Below are 22903 nucleotides of genomic sequence, written 5' to 3' on the forward strand. Positions count from 1 at the left end.
GGTTACGTTTCTAAGACACAGGCAGGACAAGATCCAGGGACAGGAGGAAAGGATGAAAGAGGAGGTCGTCGAGGACAGCCGTGTTTCAGGGGGGATTTGTTACCATTTCATGTAACCCTTCAAGTTGACAGAAGGGGAGAGATGTCTACAAGTTAAAAAGCCGCATTCCTGGTGGAGGAAACGTGATTTTGTAAATGTTACATGTTGGCTGGTTTCAAAAATGTGTGGTGGCTTAGCATTGTCTATCAGGCATAAACTGGTGGGGTTTTTTCCTTTTTAAACATATTTCTTGTTTAAAAAGAAAAAAAAACAAAAAAACCCACATCTCTTTAGTTTGCCTTCTTAGCAAGTAAAATAACCTCTGCCTATCCACAGCTCCGCAGAGAGACAGAAATGCAGTTTTTTGCAGCTGAGCAGAGGCTGCGAGCAGGCTGGCTCCTGAGCCAGGACTAGAGGCAGCAGCCCACCTGCTGCTTTTTTGGGATGGCGGGTGAGGGAGGAGACGGGGAGGGAAGGAGTAAGAAGGGAGGTTTCAGACGGGGCTGCTAGCCCAAGCCCATCTCCCACGACCTGCAGGATCTTCCGCCTTGTGATGAGCTGCATGTGTCCCCCCCACGAGCTGCAGGCATCCCCCCCAAATCCACATGTTGGAGTCCTCACCCCAAGGACCTCAGAATGTGACCATATTTGGAGATAGGGCCTTAAAAGAGGTAATTAAGGTAAAATGAGGTCATTAGGGTGGGCCCTAATCCTGTATGACTGGTATCCTTATAAGAAGAGGACACTGGCATAGAGACACGTGAGGACATGGCGAGAAGATGGCTGTCGACAAGCCAAGGAGAGAGGCCTCAGGAGAAACCACCCCCGCCCACACTTTGCTGTTGGACTTCCAGCCTCCAGAAGTGTGAGGAGTCTAATTCCTGCTGTCGAAGCCCCCAGTCTGTGGTGCTGTTACGGCAGGCGAGCAAACTAACATGGTCCCCCTCCAGTGCCTCCCCTTTACAGCTGGGCTGGCCACTTTTTCTCCTACAAACATCTATCTTCTCTTTTTGCTCCAAACCCTTGCTTCTCTGATTTCCAGAGCTACTGTCTGGCTTCTGAAAAACACACACAAGAACTTTTTTTGCCTGTTTCATAAAGCTCAGCTGGGAAATGTCAAGGAGAAAGAAGAAAATGCCACCAAAACACCCTTTACTTCCCTCTGCCCTCACTCTCAGGACACCCTGGGCTGCACCAGGACGAGTGTGGGTGTGGGCCTTGTGCCGGGGAGAGAGAAAGGCATGCCCAGCATTCCTCTGACTTTCACTGGGGTTTCAGAGGGCAGTACAGAAAGCCCTACTTAAACAGAGAGACAGCCACTCACAGGGACATGCCCCAGATGTCTGCAGGTTAACGCTGTCCCTTCTGATGGGTCCAGAGGCCACTGGATGGGACTCTCCAGGTAGGTGCTGTGACTTGTTTATTTAATATTCATCTCCAGTGTGATGTCTTTTCTTATCTCAGCTTATCCACCCACTTCTGGTCCTGTGGAATAACTCCTTGGCTTATAAGACGGGACCCAAGAAAAGACACTAATCCTATCACTGAAGGGCAGGCAGTTTTAAAAAACAAACCAACCTGTTAGGGTGAAAGGGGAAATAAAATATGAGATTACCTGTAATCACCCAGTAGTCTCTGGTTGTTTCCGATGTGTCAAGGTTGGGATATTCCAGTGCTGAAACAAACAAGAAACACGCCAAATTACTTTCACAGGTTTTCTGTGTAAATACTCTAAGGGGAATTGGACAGAGTGACAAAATAGCAAGCAGCTAAATACTGCTTTATCATCTTGAGAACTCTGGGACATACGGGCCAAAGCTATCTTGCTATTCAAAAACCAAAGGCTCAGGAAAGGGCTGACGTTCAGACGACGTCTTCCAGGGTTGGGGGTCTCTGCTCTTTCAGTTTCTCCATCAAAACCTTCTCAAGTGGAGCATCTTCATTATCAAGACCTGCAGCTGGAAACTGCCCTAACTGCAGCTTTCTCTTTAAAAATTATCCAACCATTGCTAGTATTTTTAGGAATAATGATCTCTTGAACAGATTTTGCCAACGTCAAGGACTCAGTTTAGCAGCCGAAAGCTTGTAACGAACAGTCATTTCCTTACAGGTGCGGTGAGCATCAGAGTTAACACATGTAAAGGGTTTTGCCTGGGGCCTGGCTCACAGTAAGTGCTCAATAAATCTTAGTCCTTATCATTGTCATTATCAGAATATCAAGATGATGAGAGAAAATAAATTCTTCACATGCTGCCATGTGACATAACATCATCTTTTGTGACATCATCTTTTCCATAAAATCCAGAGTCATCTTTCCTTACTACATGGAAATTCTCAAAAGCTTGCCATTAAATCAACGTCCAAAAAAATTTTGAGCGGCTGTGATGTGCTCAGTACATTCACACACATCATCTCATTTATTTACAATATCAAAAGCAACCATAGACGGAAACACAAATGAGATCATAATGTGCTAAAAAAAAAAAAAAAGCTTGCCTTGTGACCTCAAGAAACGTTCCCATGATCAAAATCAAGAGCACAAATCTTTACTTCCTTTTGGCTACCAGGGAAGTGTTGGGTACAAAATGTAGGCTGCTATCTTCGAAGGCTACGCCCGCTGCATGGTAAAGAGGATCACGCAACTGAAGCATTAGAAGAAGGTGAGGCCACAGGACTAGGGGACTTCATCAAGCGAAGTCACGATGCTGGTTGCAGATGAGCTGCATTATGATGTCTACGGCCAGGGCACGGGCTGAAGGCCGGGGAACACCTGCCGATGGCAGAAGTGGAGGAAACATAGCAACCCAGATTGCCCCGAGGGCAGACGCCCTCCCGGGCGGGACTGCAGGCCCAGAAGGAAGACTGCTTGGGTTCATACCCAGGTTCCATGTCTCCCCAGCTATGGAAGACTGGGAGTCTCTTGGAGCTTCAGTTTTCTCATCTGCAAAAACAGGGCTAATTTTGCACCTACCTTATAGGGTGGTTGTGAGGATTAAATGAGATAAGGGATATTTGAAGAGTAAAGGCACTTAAGTGTTTTTTTTTTTCAATGTGCAATAAACTTATCATCATTTCGATCCCCATTTACCACAAATTTCACTTGTTCTTTTATGACAAAAGAGTTAGTACGCGGCCTGGCACAATAGATGTTTGTTAAATGGGGAAAGGCCCTGGGAAAAATGGCAGAATCCCTGCACGGCGTGGACATACTCACGTTCAGCAATGGTGAGCGGCGGGTAGGTGAGGTAGAACCCCACCAGCTCAGCCGAGAGCTGCCGGAGGAGGCTGCTGGCCACGGTGCCGTTGAGGATGGAGCTGCGGTTGCCCACCACATACACCAGGGTGACTGTCTGGGAGGCGTTGGATGTGCTCACAATCTGAATGGACACAGGAGGGAAGGGAGGGGAGACATGCCAGATAAGACGAGGGTCTGTTTCATGGAGGCCAGGGGAGAAGTTTCAGCAGAAGTCGAGGGTAGGAATGAAAGCAAGGAGGGAAAAGAGCAAGGAAGAGACAAGATTAACAACAGCCGTCATTTACTGATTGCTCCCTATGTGCCAGGCATCGTTATCTCATTTAATCCTCACCACAACCCTAGGAGGTGTATCCAGTTATGACTCCCTTTTACAAAGGAGGAAACTGACGCCCAGAATGATCAAGGGACTTCCCCAAGGTCACACAGCTAATAAGTGATGGAGCCAGGGTTCCAATCCAGGCAGCCTGGCTTCAGGTTTTAACCAGTGCATGGATCTTTTCCAGTGCCTAAAATGTCTCAGGTTACTTTCATGCTTCTGAAAATGTGAAATAGAGCATAGGAATGTTAAACTTAAGGAGAGCTAAACTGTTCAGACAGAGAACGCTTGAGTCAAACTTCTGGGGAATTTTAAAGTTGAAAGAACAGGAATATACACCAGCTGATCACCACCCCAGTAAAGGACAGAGTGACTGAACCTAACGACAAAAGGAATTCGGAGATATAAAATAACTTCTTTAGAGAGCGATGACATTTCCTTGCGGTCTCCTAATTCAATATAGAATATGTAAATATTACTATGAGATGATGTGGTTTTCTTCTTGCATTTTGTCCAAGTCGGTTTTTTATTTACCAGAAAATGAGGTTCCCTGGGTCAATGTATGGATAAGAATATCCCACAGATGCTATTTGAAAAACAGATACAGAGGAAGGCATTCAACTTGGTGAGACAGTCTCTGTTGGGTTCTGGGCCAGGTGTCTGCCCCTCCCCCCTCTCCAGAATCGCTTGCACCCCCTCCCATGTCCTGCTCAGTGTCCCTGAGGCAGACCCTGTGCACCACCTCAGTGGGCTCCTTTGACCTCTGGCTTCAGCTAAAAGGAGGCTGGGAGGATGTGAGAGAGAGGGAGGACAGTGAAACCAGAGTTTTGGTGTCCAGGACTCCATCCCTGTGGGGACACAGTTCCTGTCAGCCAACTCTGGCTTCTGGCTTCCTATAACTGCTCCCACCTCTTACAGCCTTGGCAACCGCACTGTCCCTGTGGTTCCCCCAGAGCCTGCCCACGCTTCTGCAAAGGGTCTGTGTTATTGGCCTTTCCTCCAATTACCATCATTTGAGTGTGCCTTCTCTTCCTACAGGGACCTGACTGACACCCCGTCTTTCGCAGACCTTTGTGTGTTCAGACATACATACCCCTGCAATTTTCCTTTTAAGTCTTATTTTTAAGAAGACTGCCATAAGAAGAGCTTCTTCACATTATTTCCTACTTTTTCCCATTAGTGGAATTTCCTTTTCAATTCTCTAACACAGAGCCTACAGTCCATGATTAATAACATACTGAGTCAATGTTTCTGGTCAACTCTTACTCTCCTCTCTGAAGTATTTTTGGAATGTGGTTGAGCCACGGGTATTCAGGTCTCTTTTCCAGGGTATCACAAAGAAAGGCGCTTCTCTCTAACAATTCAAAAGACCTCACTATAGTGCCCCCTAAACAAATAATAACTAAAATAACTTTTCAACCTTTATCTCTATCATGAACATTCTATCTTTTGTTTTTCAACAAAACTAAATCCCACTGTAGCAAGAAGCCTACAGAGCTTGCCGTATGGAGACCTCTATACACACTACACCCGACCAGGTGAGGGATGGGAACTTCTATACGCAGTACACCCGTCCAGGTGAGGGATGGGGACCTCTATACACAGTACACCCGTCCAGGTGAGGGATGGGGACCTCTATACACACTACACCCGACCAGGTGAGGGATGGGAACCTCTATACACACTACACCCGTCCAGGTGAGGGATGGGGACCTCTATACACACTACACCCGTCCAGGTGAGGGATGGGGACCTCTATACACACTACACCCGACCAGGTGAGGGATGGGAACCTCTATACACACTACACCCGTCCAGGTGAGGGATGGGGACCTCTATACACACTACACCCGTCCAGGTGAGGGATGGGAACCTCTATACACACTACACCCGACCAGGTGAGGGATGGGGACCTCTATACGCAGTACACCTGACCAGGTGAGGGATGGGGACATCTATACGCAGTACACCCGTCCAGGTGAGTGATGGGGACCTCTATACACAGTACACCTGTCCAGGTGAGGGATGGGGACCTCTATACACAATACACCCGACCAGGTGAGGGATGGGGACCTCTATACGCAGTACACCCGACCAGGTGAGGTACACTTTTTCTTCTTTAATTGTGGTAAAATATACAAAAATTTTACCATTTTAAGTGCACAGTTCAGTGGCTGTAAGTGCATTCACACCGTTGTGCCACCATAACCACTATCCATCTCCTGACTTTTAATCATCCCTGACGAAAACTCTGAACCTACCAAACAACAACTCTCCACTCCTCCCTCCCCAGCCCCTGGCAACCACCATCCACTTTCTGTCTCTATGAATTTGACAAAACTAAATACCTTTTTTAAGTGGAATCATACAGTATTTGTCCTTTTATGACTGGCTTATTTCACTTAGCATAATGTCCCCAAGGTTCATCCATGTTGTAGCCTGTGTCAGAATGTCTCTCCTTTTTAAAGGATGAATAAATTCCATTGCATGTACATACACATTTACTTATCCATTCATCTGTGGATGGTCACTTGGGTTGCTTCCACCTTTTGGCTGTTGTGAATAGTGCTGCTCTGAGCATGAGTGTACAAAGATCTATTCAAGTCCCTTCTTCCCATTCTTTTGGATATATACCCAGAAATAGAATTGCTGGATCATATGGTAATTCTACATTTAATTTTTTCAGGAACCACCATACTGTTTTCCACAGCAGCTGCACCATTGGAGGTGCCCAAAGGTTCCAATTTCTCCACATCCTTAGCAATACTGGTTATTTTCCATTTTCTATCACAGCCATCCTAGTATATGTGAAGTGGTATCTCGTGGTTTTGATTTGAATTTCTCTAAAGATTAGTCATGTAGAGCATCTTTTCTCTTATTGGTCATTTGCATATCTTCTTTGGAGAAATGTCTACTCAAGATCTTTGCCCATTTCTTAATTGGGTTACTTGTTTTCTTTGTCTTTTTGGTTTTTTAAGATTTTTTAATTTGATTTTTGTTTCTGAGTTGTAGGAGTTCTTTACATATTCTAGATATTAACCCCTTATCAGATATACGATTTGCAAATATTTTCTCCCATTCTGTGTGTTGCCTTATGATTCTGTCCTTTGATCCACAAAAGTTTTCAATTTTGATGAGGTCCAGTTTATCTATTTTTTTCTTCTGTTGCCCATACTTTTGGCATATATCCAACAAATCATTGCCAAATTCAACATCACGACACTTTTCTCCTCTATTTTCTTCTAAGAGTCCTACAGGTTTAGCTCTTACATTTTGGTCTTTGATCCATTTTGAGTTAATTCTTGTATATGGTATTAGGTAAGGGTTCAACTTCATTATTTTGCTTGTGGATATCCAGTTTTCCCAGTACCACTGGTTAAAAAGACTGTCCCTTCCCCATTAAATGGTCTTGTACTCTCGTCAAAAATCATTTGACCATATAAGTGAGGGTTTTTTTCTGGGCTCTCTGTTCTGTTCCATTGGTCTGGATGACTGTCTTAATGTCCTTACAAGGCTGTTTTGATTATGGTAGCTTTGTATTAAGTTTTGAAATCAGGAAGCGTGAGACCTCCAAATTTGTCCTTCTTTTTCGAGATTGTTTTGGCTATTCAGGGTCCCTTGAAATTCCATATGAATTTTAGAATGGATTTTTCTATCTCTGGAAAAGACTGTCACCAGGATTTTGATAGGAATTGCATTGAATCTGTAGATCATTCTTGGTAATATTGACATCTTAACAATACTAAGTCTCCCAACTCATGAGCACAGAATGTTCTTCCATTTACCTGTGTCATCTCTAATATACTCGTTTTTTTATAGCTAAGAAAAGTGTGACCATTCTTGGTGGCTGCTTAGCACTAGCTCAATAAATAAGAAGAGGTCCACAGGCCTGAGATCAAGGTCATGTCATTGTTCCCTGAAGGTCGTCCCCTGTCCCCAGCAGAAGCAGCCCCTGCAGGGGCACTTTCCCATCACCCCTTTACTCTGGACTCCTGCAGCTTCTGACCTCATCTCTCACTTCCCACTCACCCATGACATGCTTCATTTAGCTAATCAGACCTCTGAGGCTGACGAAATGGAAAGTCGTTGTTTTGCCTACCTAGCATCCATTCTCCCTTCTGCTCTGACAGCACCACGATTCTCCTTGGGGAAACGCCTCTTCTCTCCCATCAGTTCACGTGCTTTGGGGAGGGCTGCCCCACCTAAGTTCCAGGAGTAGGCATCTGAGCCAGGCCTATTAGATTGGGACATTTCATCTCCTTGGTCACAATTACCAGTCCAGAAATGGGCAAATGATTTAAGTGGGTCCAATGAGAGGTAATCCCAGGATTTTGACTGGAATGACACAAAGAAGGTACTTTGGTTCCACGGGACTGTGAACAATAAGGATGAGGCAAACCTGGAGGTGCCAGGGGCCACCCCACGGGGCCTGAGGATGATGCCAGCCCAGGGCAAGGCAAGCCAAGAGATGAAGAGAGACTTTCATGGAGAAGCCATGTAGGCACCTGGATTCAACTGTGCCTGAAGTAAATAAGCTGTGAATCTGTCAGCTACGTGAGCCAATCACTTCCTCTTTTTGCTTAAGCTGTCTGAGCTTCGATTCTGTCCCTTACAATGAAAACAGTCCTAATTGAGTCCACTGTAATCTAGCCCCTAATAGTGATGCTATACAAACAAAAAAACTAGTAAGTCACTTTTTCAACAGCTCTCTAAACAAATTAATTAAATATTCACATGGTCTTATTCCACAAAGTATCCTGGGTGCCCAACAAATTATATTTAATACAACAAAATGGAAAGTAATTAATTAAAAAACAAGGACCTGGAAAAACAGATGAAAGGCAACCCCAGGGGGATGGTTAGCAGGTGGGTATCATCTATGCATGACATAGGGGCTAGAGGGTTATAAAGTCCAGGCAACAAATCTGGTTCTGGGCTTCCTGTCAGCCAAGGCAAAAAAGAGAAATAAGGTTAATAAAACAATTCTCCCAATTATCCATTCATTCCAAGAGCTGCTGAAATGTTCAAGAGCATCTAAAATCTACTGAGATGCAATCTTTGAATTGCCTGTTATAGTTTTTTTCTAAGGAAGGTTTGTTACTTGCTTTACAAAGTTCCACCTCGTGGCCCATGACTGTGACACAGCACAAGGGCGGCTCCCCAGGGCCGAGGGCAGCTTATTGATCTGGGTGTCCTTCCCAGGGCCTGATAAATAGCAGGCGCTCAATAAGTCTATGCTTCCGGAACACAATTACAGCATACTCTGCTGCCAAGCTCCAACGAGACCTGTGCACCTGTGAAGATCACAGATCCAATCAGAAAGAAGATCTCGGACAAGGGAGCTGAGTCATACTCCCCACATGAACCTTATGTCTGTGACATGTTTCAAGATCTTAGTTTACTATGAACCCAATCTTAAGGAGATACTTCCATGTGCACTTTGCATGAATCTAGAAAAGGAAAACTGCTCAAATCAAATTGCATGCTTTCTACATCATATTCGCTTTGCTGATAATTCACTTATGCTAAACGTCAATTTTAAAACCACTGGGTTTAACTGCAAAGGTTTTAGTTCTGTAAAAACAGAGACATTAGATAGTACACTTAATTTTAGAGAAATTTAGGGGCTGGAGCAGTATATCATTAAGAAGCATCTGTCTTTAGTGGGATGTTATCTATATAATTGCAAAAAATGGGTCTGAGAAAGGCTTTTGTGGCGCAGGTCTACCATAAACCCAGGAAGCTGAAATACAGTGCACCAGAGTGAGAATTCCTGGGAAAGAATTCATGTGTTTGCCATGTTTCATAGTATAGCATAGTGGGTAAGACTATGGGCTTTGCTTCAAGTCCTTGTTCCATTCTTTACCAACCATGTGACCTTCTGGAAGTTTCTGAACGTCTCCCTCAGTTCCCTCTTCTGTGAGATGGTGCTAATACCTCAGAGGGGTGTCTTGGCTATTATGCAGCAAAACATCTGTAAAACACTTAGCACAGTCCTGACACACAGAAAGCCCTAAATATATATACACAGCATGTGTGTGTGTGTGTGTTTAAAGTAAGGTGATTGCTCATGTGACTGTCTGGAAAATAACTCAATGCAAATCAGAGAACAGGCAAATCTTGGTGAGTTTAATTATTTAGAACTGATCATCTTAGAGTAGACATTGGGCATATACAGCATACCTAGATCAATTTTTAAAATAATAAATGTGTCCAGAAGACCTGAGGAAGCTTCACATTTTATACTTATTTAAATATAAAATCCCAAACCACAGCAGGTGATAGTGACACAGCATCCTTCCTGTCATGGCCATCCCCCAGACATCCTCACCAGGAGGGACTGACTTGACTTCGTTGTCCCAGAGTGGCACCTCTGTCTACATCATATGCCTGAAGAGCACCAGGCAGCTGTGAAACGGGGAACGAAGTCGCTTCTTGCCCACACTTGCATTGCGGTTGGCCTCCGTCAGCCACACGGCTGAAGTGCCCTCCTCCTCACCTGAATCGTCAGGTTGCTGTTGGTGTTTAGGACTTTCCTCTCGGCGTCCTGGAAAGCCTTCTGCAGCCTCTGTTCCATTGTCTGAGCGAATCTGCAGGACTGTATGTTGTCAGACTGGCTCACAAACTGCAGCACTGGAAGGAGAGGAATGACAGCGCTCACCACAGTTCCGTGACCTGGCTCCTTGGCCTTAACAGGAGTCACGATATGAAACAACACAATTTTAGGTAAGAGAAATCAAGGCAAATAAGGACAGACAGGTTTGGCTGTAGTTTTGAAAGTGGCTCTTAAAATGATTTATAACAAAATAATTAAAAGCATGACTGAACCTGAGATTCCCTCCGATGCAAAGGATTTTGTGGTGTCATTCGATCAGGATTTGTGGACATCTGCTCCAAGACTGATAAAAATACCCTAAGACAGACAAGTCTTCTATTGCTTTGGAGGGAAAAATCTACTGAACTGCATTACTACGTTGATTGAGCCTTTCAATTCCAATGGTTTCTCCACTCTTGTGGTTTGGAAACCACAAGATCAGAAACACCAAAGAGCTTGAAAGAAAGACGCCAAGGCCTAAGCTCTGAGATGCTGATTCAGGCAAGTGGAACATGTTGCTCCAGGGCACAGATATTGTGGATGCTCAACTCTCATCAGTATCCACTGGTAATACAGAAAAAACACAAAGTACAGTATTTGGTGCTTATAAAGTACTAATTATATAAACTTGGAAGGAAGGCTTCTGTGAAGGAATATTTCTAATAAATCCAAGGTTGGAAGAGTCTAGGCTGATGTGCAGGGAACTCACATTTTTGGTTAGCAGGGTCCTTTGAGGAAGGTGCACAGGGACTTTAAGAGATGACGGAGCAGCTAGCAAAGGAGTTTTTAAACAAGTGTGCTCCTCGAACATCCCTGATCCCAGAACAGACAGGAGCCCTCTCTTTCTGAGTTACTTGCCTGTTTTCAGCTGGAAGTAGCCTGCGGGCTGGGGGTTCCACGGGGAGGCGAGCCCTGCCACAGACTGCAGGTTTGGGGTGTGCTGCTTCAGATCTGCAGTGACGTTGCTGACCCCATAAACACCCAGCACTGCGATCACTGCGGCAGGCAAGTACACCAGCCTCCCTTTGGTAGCATAATAACCAACGGTGATGTTATGAGAATGTTCCAGAATGTCCACCTACAAGACAAATGGACCCACAGAACTCAGTGTTTATTTCCACAGTACGTTAAGCTCTTCTTGGTGTTTCTTAGAACTACAAATGTTATTTAGCATGGCTGGGCAATAGGATGTTCTCATTCAACAAATATTCTAACAATCCTATAAAGCATAGTGGATTGGCAAGTCTCAAAATATCAGAATACAATTTATATCGAACCTACAATTGTATACAAAATACAATTTATATCGGAATAGAATTAAATCTGTGGTCTCTATTTGGATTCCTTAAGCGCCCCTGTATAACCCTGTGAGCACCAAGCATCACTCAAGGAGGCGACAGGAGACGGCGGCAAGAGAGAGTTCCAGGGAACAGAATGCTGGGGAAAACAGCTTTATTATATTTCTCATCTTTTACGAAGATTAAAAGGCAGAACTGCTGGGCTAAGTGGGGGTACTTTCAGGAAAGGGGTCATGGAGCAAATGAGGTGAATTCCTCTCTCTAGAAGCTGAGTGAAGAATTGTTCAGACTTAACTCCATCCTTGGTTTGTGAGTTGGTTGGAGGCCAAGGCGGGATGGGCTGTAGAGAGTTTCTCTTTCAGTTGAGTCCTAAGGGATGCTGATAATCTGAGTTCTTTCTGACACAGCTGGAAGATTCTGAAGCTTTTCATTTTATTCTTATTTTGTTTTGCTCTCTTGGTGTTTTACATTAATAGTTCAGGGTGTTTTAAATACCCACTTCCCCCCTCTTACTCTTGAATCTCCATTACGAGTGGCACGAGTATTTGCCAAAGACACCAAGACCACTGGTTCTCCAACAGGCTGGATATTCTTTTGGCTCCTCCACACTGTGTGCTCTCCACGACTTTGTCTCCTACAGGTGATGTTCAGACGACTTTAGGTGAAACAAGAGATACTTCTGGAAGGAACGTGGACAGCACACTACTCCATTCCAATCCTTCTGCACGCCTCAAGGAGCAAGTCTCAGTTTGGGGATTATTTCAACACCTCTCTCATCCAGCCAGCCCTGGGTGTCTAGTGGTTAAGATCCAGCGCTCTCACCACCTTGGCCCAGGTTTTTCCCCAGCTCAGGGACCCACACCACCTGTCTGTCGGGTGTCACACCATGGCGGCTGTCACACTGTGGTGGCTGCGTGTGGCTGTGATGCTGAAAGCTCTGCCACCAGGATTTCAAACTCCAGCAGTGTCACCCATGGTGGACAGGTTTCAATGGAGCTTCCAGACTAAGAAAGACTAGGAAGAAGGACCTGACCACTCACTCGTGGAAAAATTGGCCATGAAAACTCTGTGAATAGCAGCAGAGCATTGTCCGATAGAGTGCTGGAAGGTGAGAGGATGGCGCAGCAAGACCTGGACAGGGTTCTGCTCCATTGTACACAGGGTCACTAGAAGTTGGAATTGACTCAATGGCACTAAAAAAAAAATCTTGCTAATTGTATTTTAAACAAACAAACAAAGGGACACCAAGCTCAGCCACAGAGCCTCCTGCAAGGAACAACGTCTAGCTTAAATTTAACAAGATGTTCCTATTATTCTCATTTTTATGATTACTTTTTACTTGTGGCAAATAATCCTGATTTCCATTTAGGATGGCAATATCAAATATCCTTTCTAAAGAAATGTATTGAAGTTTAAAAAATGAGCTAATTTTTAAAAAACTAATACGTACTAATTGTCACAGTGGTCTGCGATGATATGCAGAAAAGGCAAAAACTGTGAAGGTAGTTTGCAAATGACCAAAGTTTAGTGAAAACTATCAGGCAACCAAATGGGAACATGCACACTTTCGACTTTCAAATAACGTTTCTGGTGCAGAAACCACAGATGCTTCTCATGGGATGCATTTCTTTCTTTCTTTTTTTTCCCTCAGAATTATATAAAAGAGGCTGACAGTGACCAATGAACTAGGTTCCCAAACCTCATTCCTTTTCTTGGGGGTGTGGGGACCACTAAGCTTCAAGGGAAGAGACAGAGCAACATTGCTAAGTGGGGCAGAGGGTCGTCCACTGGCTGCCAATCGCAGTTACTGCTTTAAAACTTGGAGTCAAACCAAAAGAGCACAAAGCAAGGCCTCCATCGCGTGGACGATGCTAGCCATCGAAATCGGCTAGCAGTCATTAAACAGTACTTGGCATTAAAGCATTTGGAGAGAAAAAATGTTTACTTCCCCATCTGTGGCTGGCAATTTAAGCAAAGCTGGATTCAATTTACAAGTCAGAATAATTTTTAAATGTCCAGAAATAAATCACCAACTCTTTACAACGCTTAGGAAGAGAAAGGGAAAAGCAATGGGTGGTTTCTGGAGAATTACGCTAACAATACTAAATACATTCCCCAAACAACAGGCTAAAGAGACAATTTAAAACAGTATATCCAGGCTTTAAAAAAAAAAAACATAGACATAAGGCCATTAGCCTCAATTTTCCGTCTCAAAATGTGACCTTTTTCTGCAGCCACCATGCATTAGCTATTAGCCAAAATGAGCAAGATCCTCCTTCTGGCCAGTGTGACTATGGAACCCAGGGAGGAGGAGAACGATCTGAAACCTACTTGGGACCCAGGAGGAAGACGTGCAGGGACTGGCTGATTACAAAACCAAGGGTCTTACGTGAGCCGAGACGTCACCCTGGTGGAAGGCCTTCCGCAAGGCCTGCGTGAGCCCTTTGGCTATATTGAGCTTTAAGGTTTCACTGCTCTGCACTCTCCTTTGGGTCAGAAAGAGAACTGTGGGGAGAAGAGAAGCGCGGCAATCAGCTGAGGCCACAGACCTTCCAATCACCCAGCCCCACCACCACCTTCTGCAGCTTCTGAGCGAAGCTGCTGAGCGCAGGTCCACCAACAACAGGGGGCCCTGGGGAAGCAGCTCTGTTGGGCCCACTCAAGGCCTAAGGAAAGAAGGCCTGGCCATTTGGGTGGCCCTAGTGGAGAGAGAGCTAGAATGCTGGTGGCACTTCATTTCTGACCAATGCTGCCTCTGACTTTGGAAGTTGGGCTCAGCGGTGCCTGCCCTGAGGGTCTGCATGCAAGGACATTCCCTGGGCAGCATTCCCAGAGGGCCTACCTAAGTGCAGGCCCTGAGCAGGTGCTGTGGCCTAAACAGCCCAGAATCAGGAAGGTGCAGTCCCCACCCCACAAGTGGGACAGAGACAGGGTTGGAGACCTGAGACAGAGAAGAGGCATCTGCGATTGCAGGTGATGGCGCTATTGGAGGGGAAGCCTAAGATGCTGCTGGAGGCCCCAGGAGAAGCATCCAGTCCCGACCTGGGCAAAGGGGTGGGGATCAGGGAAGGCTTCCTGGAGGAACTGAGCTTCCGCTGAGTCCTGAAGGATAACGGGAGTGAGCCGGCTAAGGTGGGAGGGACTGCCCCACCCACACCCACCAGAGGAAAGACAGTGCCAAACAGAGGGGAGGGAAGTGACTATTTCAGAACACAAGCTTAGGCTTGGTCCTGGGGCGACAGGAAGTGAAGGGTTTTAAGCAAAGGCATGCATTTCAGAAGGTTCCCTTGACTGCAGACTGGAGAACAGATTGGAGGGGGGAGTCCGGAGGCAGAGAGATAAATCTGGCTGTTGTTGCAGAAATTTAGGTGAGCGACGATGACAGTGTGAACGAGGGAAGAGGCGGTGGGGGTGGAGAGAAGGGGCACCTTCTCTCAGGAGGCAGAACTGAAAGGAACTGGTGACTGATTGGGGGTGGCTTGGGGTGAGGGGCTTGTGAAGAAGGGGCGGGGAGGATGTTCCAGACGTCTGCACCTAGCGGCTGGGGCCATCCGCCCCTCAGAGGAGGAAGCACAGATCTGGGGGCGGGGGGCGGGGAGTGGAAAACCAGATGGTATCATTTCTTGAGAAATAGAAAGAGACACTGTACTTTCTGCGATGCCTAGTTTCACAAGTTCCCGTTTCAGAGTAGGCTATGTCTTGAGATATAATTTCACTTAATTCTTGGTGGGGTGAAGAGGAAGGCAGGATGCGAGCATCCAAGGCTGGCATGCTCTTTCCAGTAACGCGTCTAACGCTCTTCACGGCACACTGCTGCGCGGCCCGAGCACCATCCGTCTGGCCTGCCTGCTGCACTGGGAGGGGGGCTGCAAAGACAGCGCCCAGCACCCAACTTTGTCAAGAAGGTCTCCTTGTTTTAAGACCAAAGGAGATCCCAGGCACCCACAGAGAGTACCGCGGCTGTACCTTTAGTATCTGCTGATTGAGAAAATATGAGACAAAAAGCCTTTCTGATTTCTGTGGTACCTCCCAAGATTTTGTATTTTACTAATCACATCCTTCATTCATGTGGGACATCACTGACTTGCTCTACAGGCAAAATTCGGTGTGCATTTGCTTTCTCAGAGTCACTGGCAGAACTGGTTTGCCAGGGGCCTCTGATACCAGGACTGATCCCAGGACTAAAATCTGTGTCCCTTAACACTCCTTCCTCTGCTCCGTCACTGCGTGAAGATCAGGGGTTCTCAGCCTCGGCATGGCTGGCACTTTGGGCTGGATTACTCTTTGTTGTGAGACTGTCCTGTGCCCTGCAGGATGTTTAGCAGCCTCCCTGGTCTCCGTCTCACTAGATGCCAGGTGCACCCTCCTTGTCCTCCAAGTTGTAGACACCCAAAAACGTCTCCAGACATGGCCAAACATCCCCAAGGGGGTGGGGGAGGGCAGGGAGAAAGAGCACCCCTGGTGAGAATCACTGGTCTCAAAGAAATCTAATACTTCTTTTTCTCTGAGGCGGGGATGAGCTTGCTGCTCTTCAGTAAAATCAGGACAGCGGACTCTTACCTGTCTTCACCAGGAGCTTGCTGGACATCTGACACTCCAGGTTGGACGCCACTCTGCCTGTCGTGACCACAGCAGTCGACACGGCGGGACGAGCAGCATCTGTGTTTTCTGCTGGCACAGGTGGCAGCCGCGTCGCCCTCACGGGTGCGGTAATGGACGTCAAGGCTGCTGGGCCTGTCAGCGGGCGTGTGGTGGACGCCCTGGGACTGTCTGGCTGGGCGGGGGTTGGGAGGCCTATGTGCATGGCTTGTGGTTTCCTGGGGAGGTGTGTTGTGGACAGGAGGCCAAAGGCAGTGCCCACATCCCCCTGCATGGCTGTGTGAGCACTCACAGGGGGTGCCGTTCTGGCAGACATGTAGGCTGCTGTGAACAAGAAGGCTGGATGGGCTGCCCCCGGTGTCACCTTTGGGCCAGATGCTGCAGTGTTGGTGACATTTTTAGCTAGAGCAGTGGTCAAACTGCTCTTGACTAATCCTGAGGCCACAGCTGAAGAGCTGCCGCCAGTACCCTTAGCAACTAGAGCTGCAGACATGGCCGGTGAGCTTGGTTTCCTCCAAAACAAGGTGGCTGCTGCTGCTGCTGTTGGTTCTGCCTTGGACGACACTGAGGAGTCCACTGCAAAGAGAGAAAAAGCAAAGTCTGTCATTGGCCCACAGTGCACAGGTCCCTTGTCATGGTGATGAATGGATGTAACTTATGGGTTTGCTCGGGTGAAAAGTCTCTGTGTTCTTGAATTTAGGCAAAACAGCCTTAGGCTCATTAAGTTGATTAACCATAATGAGAATGCCACTTATAGCAAAGCTACAGTTGGTAATAAGGACGCTTGAATTGTAAATACTTTCCAAAAAATCAACTCAGCAGAGAATCAAGGACATGCCTAGTGGGGCTGCTAACTCAGTCTCCATCCTGAAAGGGTGTGCCTGCTCCTTCTGAGCAAAGCGGGGTGCCTGTGTTGAGCTTGAAGATGCTTTGGCCACTGAAGCAGCCACACCTGTTTTTTAGTGCCAGGAAACAAACTACCTGCATTAGTGGCTGCACCTGTCCATTTCTCAGGGTGCTGAGAAGCCAGCAGTACTTTGGATGGGGTCCTGAATAAGGCGCTGGTTGAGAGAGGAGGAGACTCAGGAGCAGAGAGGTATCTCTGGATACTCTGGAATGGTGTGGAAGCATTTATCACAGGAGATGGATAGATGTCACTGGGAATTTGGGAATTTGTATCTATTCCACTGGAAAGCATGTCCTGCAAGCTAGCTGTGGAACTTAGACTTGGAGAAGTCGACAAGAGAGGCTGTGCTGGATGGGCAGGCAGCTGCAGGTGGTGGTGAGACACAGACCGTTGACTTGTAGATGGGTAATCTTCAACCTCAGCTGTTTGGAAATCTCCCAAATGGTTGTTATTGTTTATGGACAAGAAGTCTGTGTGGTTCCCAACCACAGCAACATCTGACTGTTGAAAGGGTTGGTTGGAGCTTGTGCCAAGGACGGGATCCCGAATGCCAAAGGCTTCTGCAGGTGGTAGATGCCCAGTGGTATCTTTGACAGCTTGAGATTTGATTGTACTGGCAGCTGACGTTAAACCGCTGGCAGCAGTAGTTGAAGCTGAATGAGTTTTCCAACTTGTGGAGTTAATTACGTGCTCATTTAAGTCATAATTCATTTGCTGCAGCAGGCCATACATTGTTGGTTCTGTGGGAAGGGATCCCGTTTCTGGCGAAAAAGAACTCCAGAAAAGATCTATGATGGCTTTGTCCCGTCTCCTGTTGCTGAGAAATCATAGACCTCGCCAGAGGAGGGAAATGCTGTCACCTGTTTGGAAGCTGAAACTGGCAACTCAGAATGGCCCATCGCAGCTGTGAGAGTCTCTGGCTTGGTGCTGGAAAAGCTGGGAGATGGGGAAACAGTCTGGGAGGATCGTACAGAGGGGATGGAAGGTGGAGGTAATTGTGAAGGAAGGAGAAGCGTTCTTGGTGTTGTAACGACAGTCGATGGAACGTGATCAATGCTAAAAGTAGAAGTGAGTCTATTTACAGTGTGAAGACTGGGAATCTCCTTACTTAGATGCATCTGGAGAGCAACTGTCAAATTTGCCTCTTCATTTTTCTTTAGAACAGCTGTCAGGCCCTCTTCTTTGTGCGGGGGAAAAGTCCAAGCTGAAGGAAGAAGACCAGGAAATTTGCTTGAGAGCAGGAAGTCTGTAGCTGCAGCAGGAGGGATCTGGCGTCGCCCTCCTCTTGAGGAGTTGGCATTCAGGGCACGGCAGAGGGGGAGGCATGATTCTGTGCCTGCTGGAGGAGAGCCCGCGTGGCGGGAGGGTCTGCTGCCCAGCTGTCTGACGGCGGTGCAGGAACCGCCCCGGAAAGGCTGGCTTGCCCTTGGCTGGACGTGGTGAGAGGCGGAGAGAAAGGCACCACAGGGGAAAATGAGTGTCCTGCCGAAAGGGTGGGCCCTTCGGAATTCTCAGGAGCTGGGGACAGGAGTGGGGGCTTAGCAGAGTTGTCTGCAGTAGCAGGCACTGGCTTTCTGCTGGTCCTTTCTACTGCTGCAGACCCCACAGTCTGGGAAAGTGAAGGCCTGGCCTCTCGGATGGCTGCTGCTGCTCCATTCCTGAAAGCTGGCAAAGACACCCGTGTGTGCACTCTTTCAGCCACCTCAGCTTCCACTGGCGGGGTGGCTGCAGGACTGGAGGCGACTTTCAACACTGACCAGGAGGGGGTTTCACCCGGAAGCTGAAGACGTCCAGGCCGCAGGGGAGGGGGAGACAGATGGGCCAGCTGTGCCTCGGAGCTCAAAATCTCACTTGTGGGGGAGCCTGCTGAGTGAGGACGCTCTGTGGGGAACGGCTCAGAGTACTGCTCTGTGGAGGATCCAGACAGACCTAGACGAGGCATGCCTAGCGAATGCCGGGCATTTCTGGACGGAGCATGGCTCATTTTCTCGGCAGATGGGCTTAAGGGATTAGCTCTGCTTTGACTTGAAGAGGAGTTAGTCAGGGCTGTTTGGGGGAATAAAGGCACTTTGGTGGGTCGCTCTGCTGGCTTAGAAAAGATGATGGAATGAGGTGAGACTGGAGCCAATGGGGAGGATGAAGCTGAGGGGAGCAGTGGGAGAACGTCTGACCTTGGGGAACGCTGTTTTGAAATGAAAGGAGTCCCTACCCACACTGGCTGAGAGAGGAGGACAGCGCTCAAGGCTGACACTGATGGGAGAGTGGACAACCCGGGGAGCATGCTGGTGTGGGGCAAACCTGACACGGCAGCTGCTTCTTTTCCCCCTTGAGGTCCTGGCTGGGCCAAAGACTCAGAGGAATCCTTGGGAGGCTTGAGGGAGGTGCTGTGTCCACTTCCTTGGTACGAGGGAGAAGGGAAGTCCCCGTGAGCCCTGGCTCTGCGCTGGGTCCCGGGCTCAGGTGCTCGGGTGAGCAGCAGCACGCTGGCGTTGTCAGGGGACGGTCCCAGCGCACTCCTGATCCTGTCCACTGCCGAGGAAGACTGGACTTCTGAGAAAGGCCATGTTGGTGACATCGGTAACAATTTCCCGTGAGGAAATGGCTCTGGGGTGGGGGTGACAGTGGCCTGTAGATTGTCTGTCCCTGTGAAACAAAAGATCAACCAGTCAGGCCTCAGATAACCGTTAAGTACCTGCTGTGGGAGGTCCTGGAGAGAAGGGGGAACAAGAGAGGGCCACGCGCTCAGACGTCACGGAACTTCTACCCCAGCACAGAAGACTCATTAACACACTCAAACAATGAGTTCAGTGATGATGACACGCAAACACTGCAGCTAACCTCCAGGGCAGGGCTGGCGAGGAGTCTCTGAGGGATGGATGGTTAAGCAAAGACGGGGAAGACACCTTGTGTTTTAAATCGTTTTTCTGTACCACCCACAAGGGTTGCACTGTGAAAGCCACAGCCTGCATCAAAGAGGAACGTATCTTCCTGCCATGGCCAGCGACACCAAAATACACCTCATCCAAGAACCCAAAGCGGAGAATAAAAGGACTGTGTGTCTGAGGGAGATGTCTATTCAGGACCCGAAGGCATCTCAAGCAGAATGACTGGGGTCACGTATGTCCAGAAGATGGCACCCAGGAGACAAATTTATCTTGCTGGATTTAAAAGGATTTCTGACACTATCATTCATGCCATTCAAATAGCAAAGGGGATGTCTTTCAGATTAGGCTATTTCCGAAAGAAGAACTATTCACATCCCACCCAGGACTAGAGTCGCTGCTCACAAGGCCTGGTGGTGCTGAGAGCACCTCCAGAGATACAGACTGTTGATGCTACAGTGAGAAACTGTGGGCAGAAAGGCAAGTGGACAGGACACAAAGTGGCGACCCCATCGGAAAGGAGGCAAGGGAACAACTGGTCAGAAAGCTGGAAATTTCACACTCAAGAAGAGAAACAGGAGCTGGCCCAGTGGTGTAGCGGTTAAGTCTGGCTCACTCTGCTTTGGCAGCCCAGGATTCACAGGTTGGAATCCTGGGCGTGGACCACTCGTCAGCCATGCTGTGGCAGCAACCCACATATAAAGTAGAGGAAGACTGGCACAGACGTTAGCTCAGGGCTAATCTTCCTCAAGCAGAAAAACAAAAAAAATCAAGAAAGATTGGCAACAGATATTAGCTCAGGGCTAATCTTCCTCACCAAAAGAAAAAAAAAGGAAGAAGAAGAAGAGAAACCACCACCTGCCTACTGATTCTCTGGTGTCCCTTCCCATGGTTCTGTGGTGTGGATGGTGTTGATGACCCCAGAGGTGGCTAGACGCCCTTAAATAATAATTCAAATTAAAAAGAAAGAAAAAGTACTTCTAGAACTTTCTACATTACTAGCTAAAAACATTAGAACCATCTGACAGAAACAAACAAGCCAAGAGTTTAAAGTCAGAAAATCTGGTTTGAAGTGGAGTATGGGGATGGAGGTGAGGATGGGTGAATGCACAGGAGCAAATCCGGATTCTAGAACAACCATTCTGGCTATGGGGTGAAGAATAGACTGGAAAGGGCAAGAGTGGATGACAGGAGGCCAGTGAGGAGACACCCACAGTGGTCCAGGCATGGGATGAAAGGAAAGTGGTAAAGAGGAGTTGAGCCATGGTAGCAGACTGAAATAGATCATCCTTCATGGTCCCTTTCAATTTTCAGAGTTCAGGATAATGCTTGTGTTTGTCCATGTTTAATGGCTGCAAATTCTCCTATATGCCTCCCGCTGAGAGGCAAGGGGTGTGTGCCCTCCCCTTGAACCTGAGCAGGCTTGAGACTGTTCAACCAATTAGACTCTGGCAGAAGTAACGCCATCGTCATGAAAGGCCAGGCAGCTTTCACTTGGTTTCTTGGAAGGCCTGCTCTCCATATGCTCCCTCCTGGAACCCAGCCTCCACTCTGTGAGCAGCCCAAGCCACATGGAGAAGCCACGTGTCAGCACTCCAGTCAAAAGTCCCAGCCGAGCCAAGCTTCCCAGTCAGCCCAGCCCAGGCAGCAGACAGCGAAGGAAGAGGCCTCCGGATAATTCGAGCCCCCAACCATTTGAAGCACCCCGGCTGTCTGGGTCTTCCCTCCTGAGCTCCCAGTCATCATGAAGCAGAGACAAGCAATCCCCACTGCGCTCTGTCTGAATCCCCGAACCCATGAGCATAACACAATGACAACACTGAGCCGGGGGAGTCTGCAGCGCAGCAGTGGTGACCGGCAGACGACAGGGCTGGGTGCCTCACTTCTGGGAAGTGAGTCTCTATAGCTTTAATTAGATTCTCAAAAGGATTCAGAAGCAGAAAAACAGTTAAGAACTCTTAATTTCAATGAAAACTACTTCTGTTTTATATGCAAGATTTAAAAATTATGTCAATGCTAATAAATAAAATATATCTATATTAATTAAAGTTGTGTCATAGAAGGGATAAGAAGGAAAGAAAAATTTTGAGGAGGGAAATGAGTGGTAGATGGTATTTATTAAGAAGAAAGTGAAAGTAATTGGGAGAAGCAAGGCAAAACCGAATTACAGAGAGCTTAAAACACACTCGAAGGAAAGCAGTGAAGTAGAAGTTGATATAGGTGGTGTCTTGCACGGATGCTGAGGTATCCCCATGATCTTTGTCTCTTGGTAGTAACATCTTGGTGTGACCCTCTCCTTGAGTATGAGCAGAACCTGAGACTTGCTTCTAACGAGCAGAACATGGTAAAGGTGATGGCACGTCACTCCTGTGCTTGTATCATCTTATCTAAGACTATCTCGCTGGCAGACTTGCTCTCCATCAAGGAGAGCCACACTGGGAAAGCCCACGTGGCAAAGATCTGTGGGTGGCTTCTAGAACTGCAGGCAGTCTCTAGGAACTACAAGTGGCTGCTCAGAGCTGAGAGTGGCCTCCAGCTGACAGCCAGCGAGAAGCCAGGGCCTTCAATACAGCAGCCACAAGGACATGAGTTCTGCCAACAACCTGAGTAAACTCGGAAGCGGATCCTTCCCAGGCACGCCTTCAGATGAGAACATGGCCCAGCTGCAGTGACGACTGCCACCTTGTGAGCCCTTGTGCAGAGGACCCTTGTGCAGAGAAGCTGCGCCCAACCTCTTGACCCTGAAAATTGAGATCGTAAGTGTATGTTGTTTTAAGATGTGAAGTTAGCAACAGAAAACTAATGCAGGTAGGAAGGACGGGGCTGTGGAAGCTGTATGGCGAAGCAGGAGTGCAGGAGGAAGGATGGAGCACAAGGCACCACAGCTGAAGAGTAGCAAGAGGGATGGTCAGAAGTGGCCATCAGGATAGGAAGAAAGTAGCAGAAGTTACTATGTTTGTTTGGAACATCACAGAGAACAAGCCGTGAAATTAAAACTCTAACACAGCACC

At 47.5% G+C, this 22903-nt stretch overlaps 1 protein-coding gene and 1 long non-coding RNA gene across 3 annotated transcripts in view; one reads left to right on the forward strand and one right to left on the reverse strand.

Moving 5' to 3' along the window:
- The window catches only part of KIAA1549L (KIAA1549 like), a 274267-nt gene that overhangs the window by 101755 nt on the left and 149609 nt on the right, over positions 1-22903 (reverse strand). For both annotated transcript variants that reach the window (XM_070564670.1, XM_070564669.1), the window contains exons 2-8: positions 19309-19653; positions 16065-16679; positions 13894-14009; positions 11065-11284; positions 10111-10244; positions 3254-3416; positions 1655-1714 (exon numbers count right to left, since the gene is read on the reverse strand). In XM_070564670.1, the coding sequence (XP_070420771.1) occupies positions 1655-1714; positions 3254-3416; positions 10111-10244; positions 11065-11284; positions 13894-14009; positions 16065-16679; positions 19309-19653 (1653 nt within the window). The remainder of the gene's footprint in view (positions 1-1654; positions 1715-3253; positions 3417-10110; positions 10245-11064; positions 11285-13893; positions 14010-16064; positions 16680-19308; positions 19654-22903) is intronic.
- LOC139074432 (uncharacterized) overlaps positions 1247-22903 on the forward strand; it is a 28045-nt gene continuing 6388 nt past the window's right edge. The window contains exon 1 of the long non-coding RNA XR_011524038.1: positions 1247-1441. This is a non-coding gene — a long non-coding RNA (uncharacterized lncRNA). The remainder of the gene's footprint in view (positions 1442-22903) is intronic.

Source organism: Equus przewalskii, chromosome 11 (assembly GCF_037783145.1).
Source record: "Equus przewalskii isolate Varuska chromosome 11, EquPr2, whole genome shotgun sequence".
In the NCBI taxonomy this organism is placed as follows: domain Eukaryota; kingdom Metazoa; phylum Chordata; class Mammalia; order Perissodactyla; family Equidae; genus Equus; species Equus przewalskii.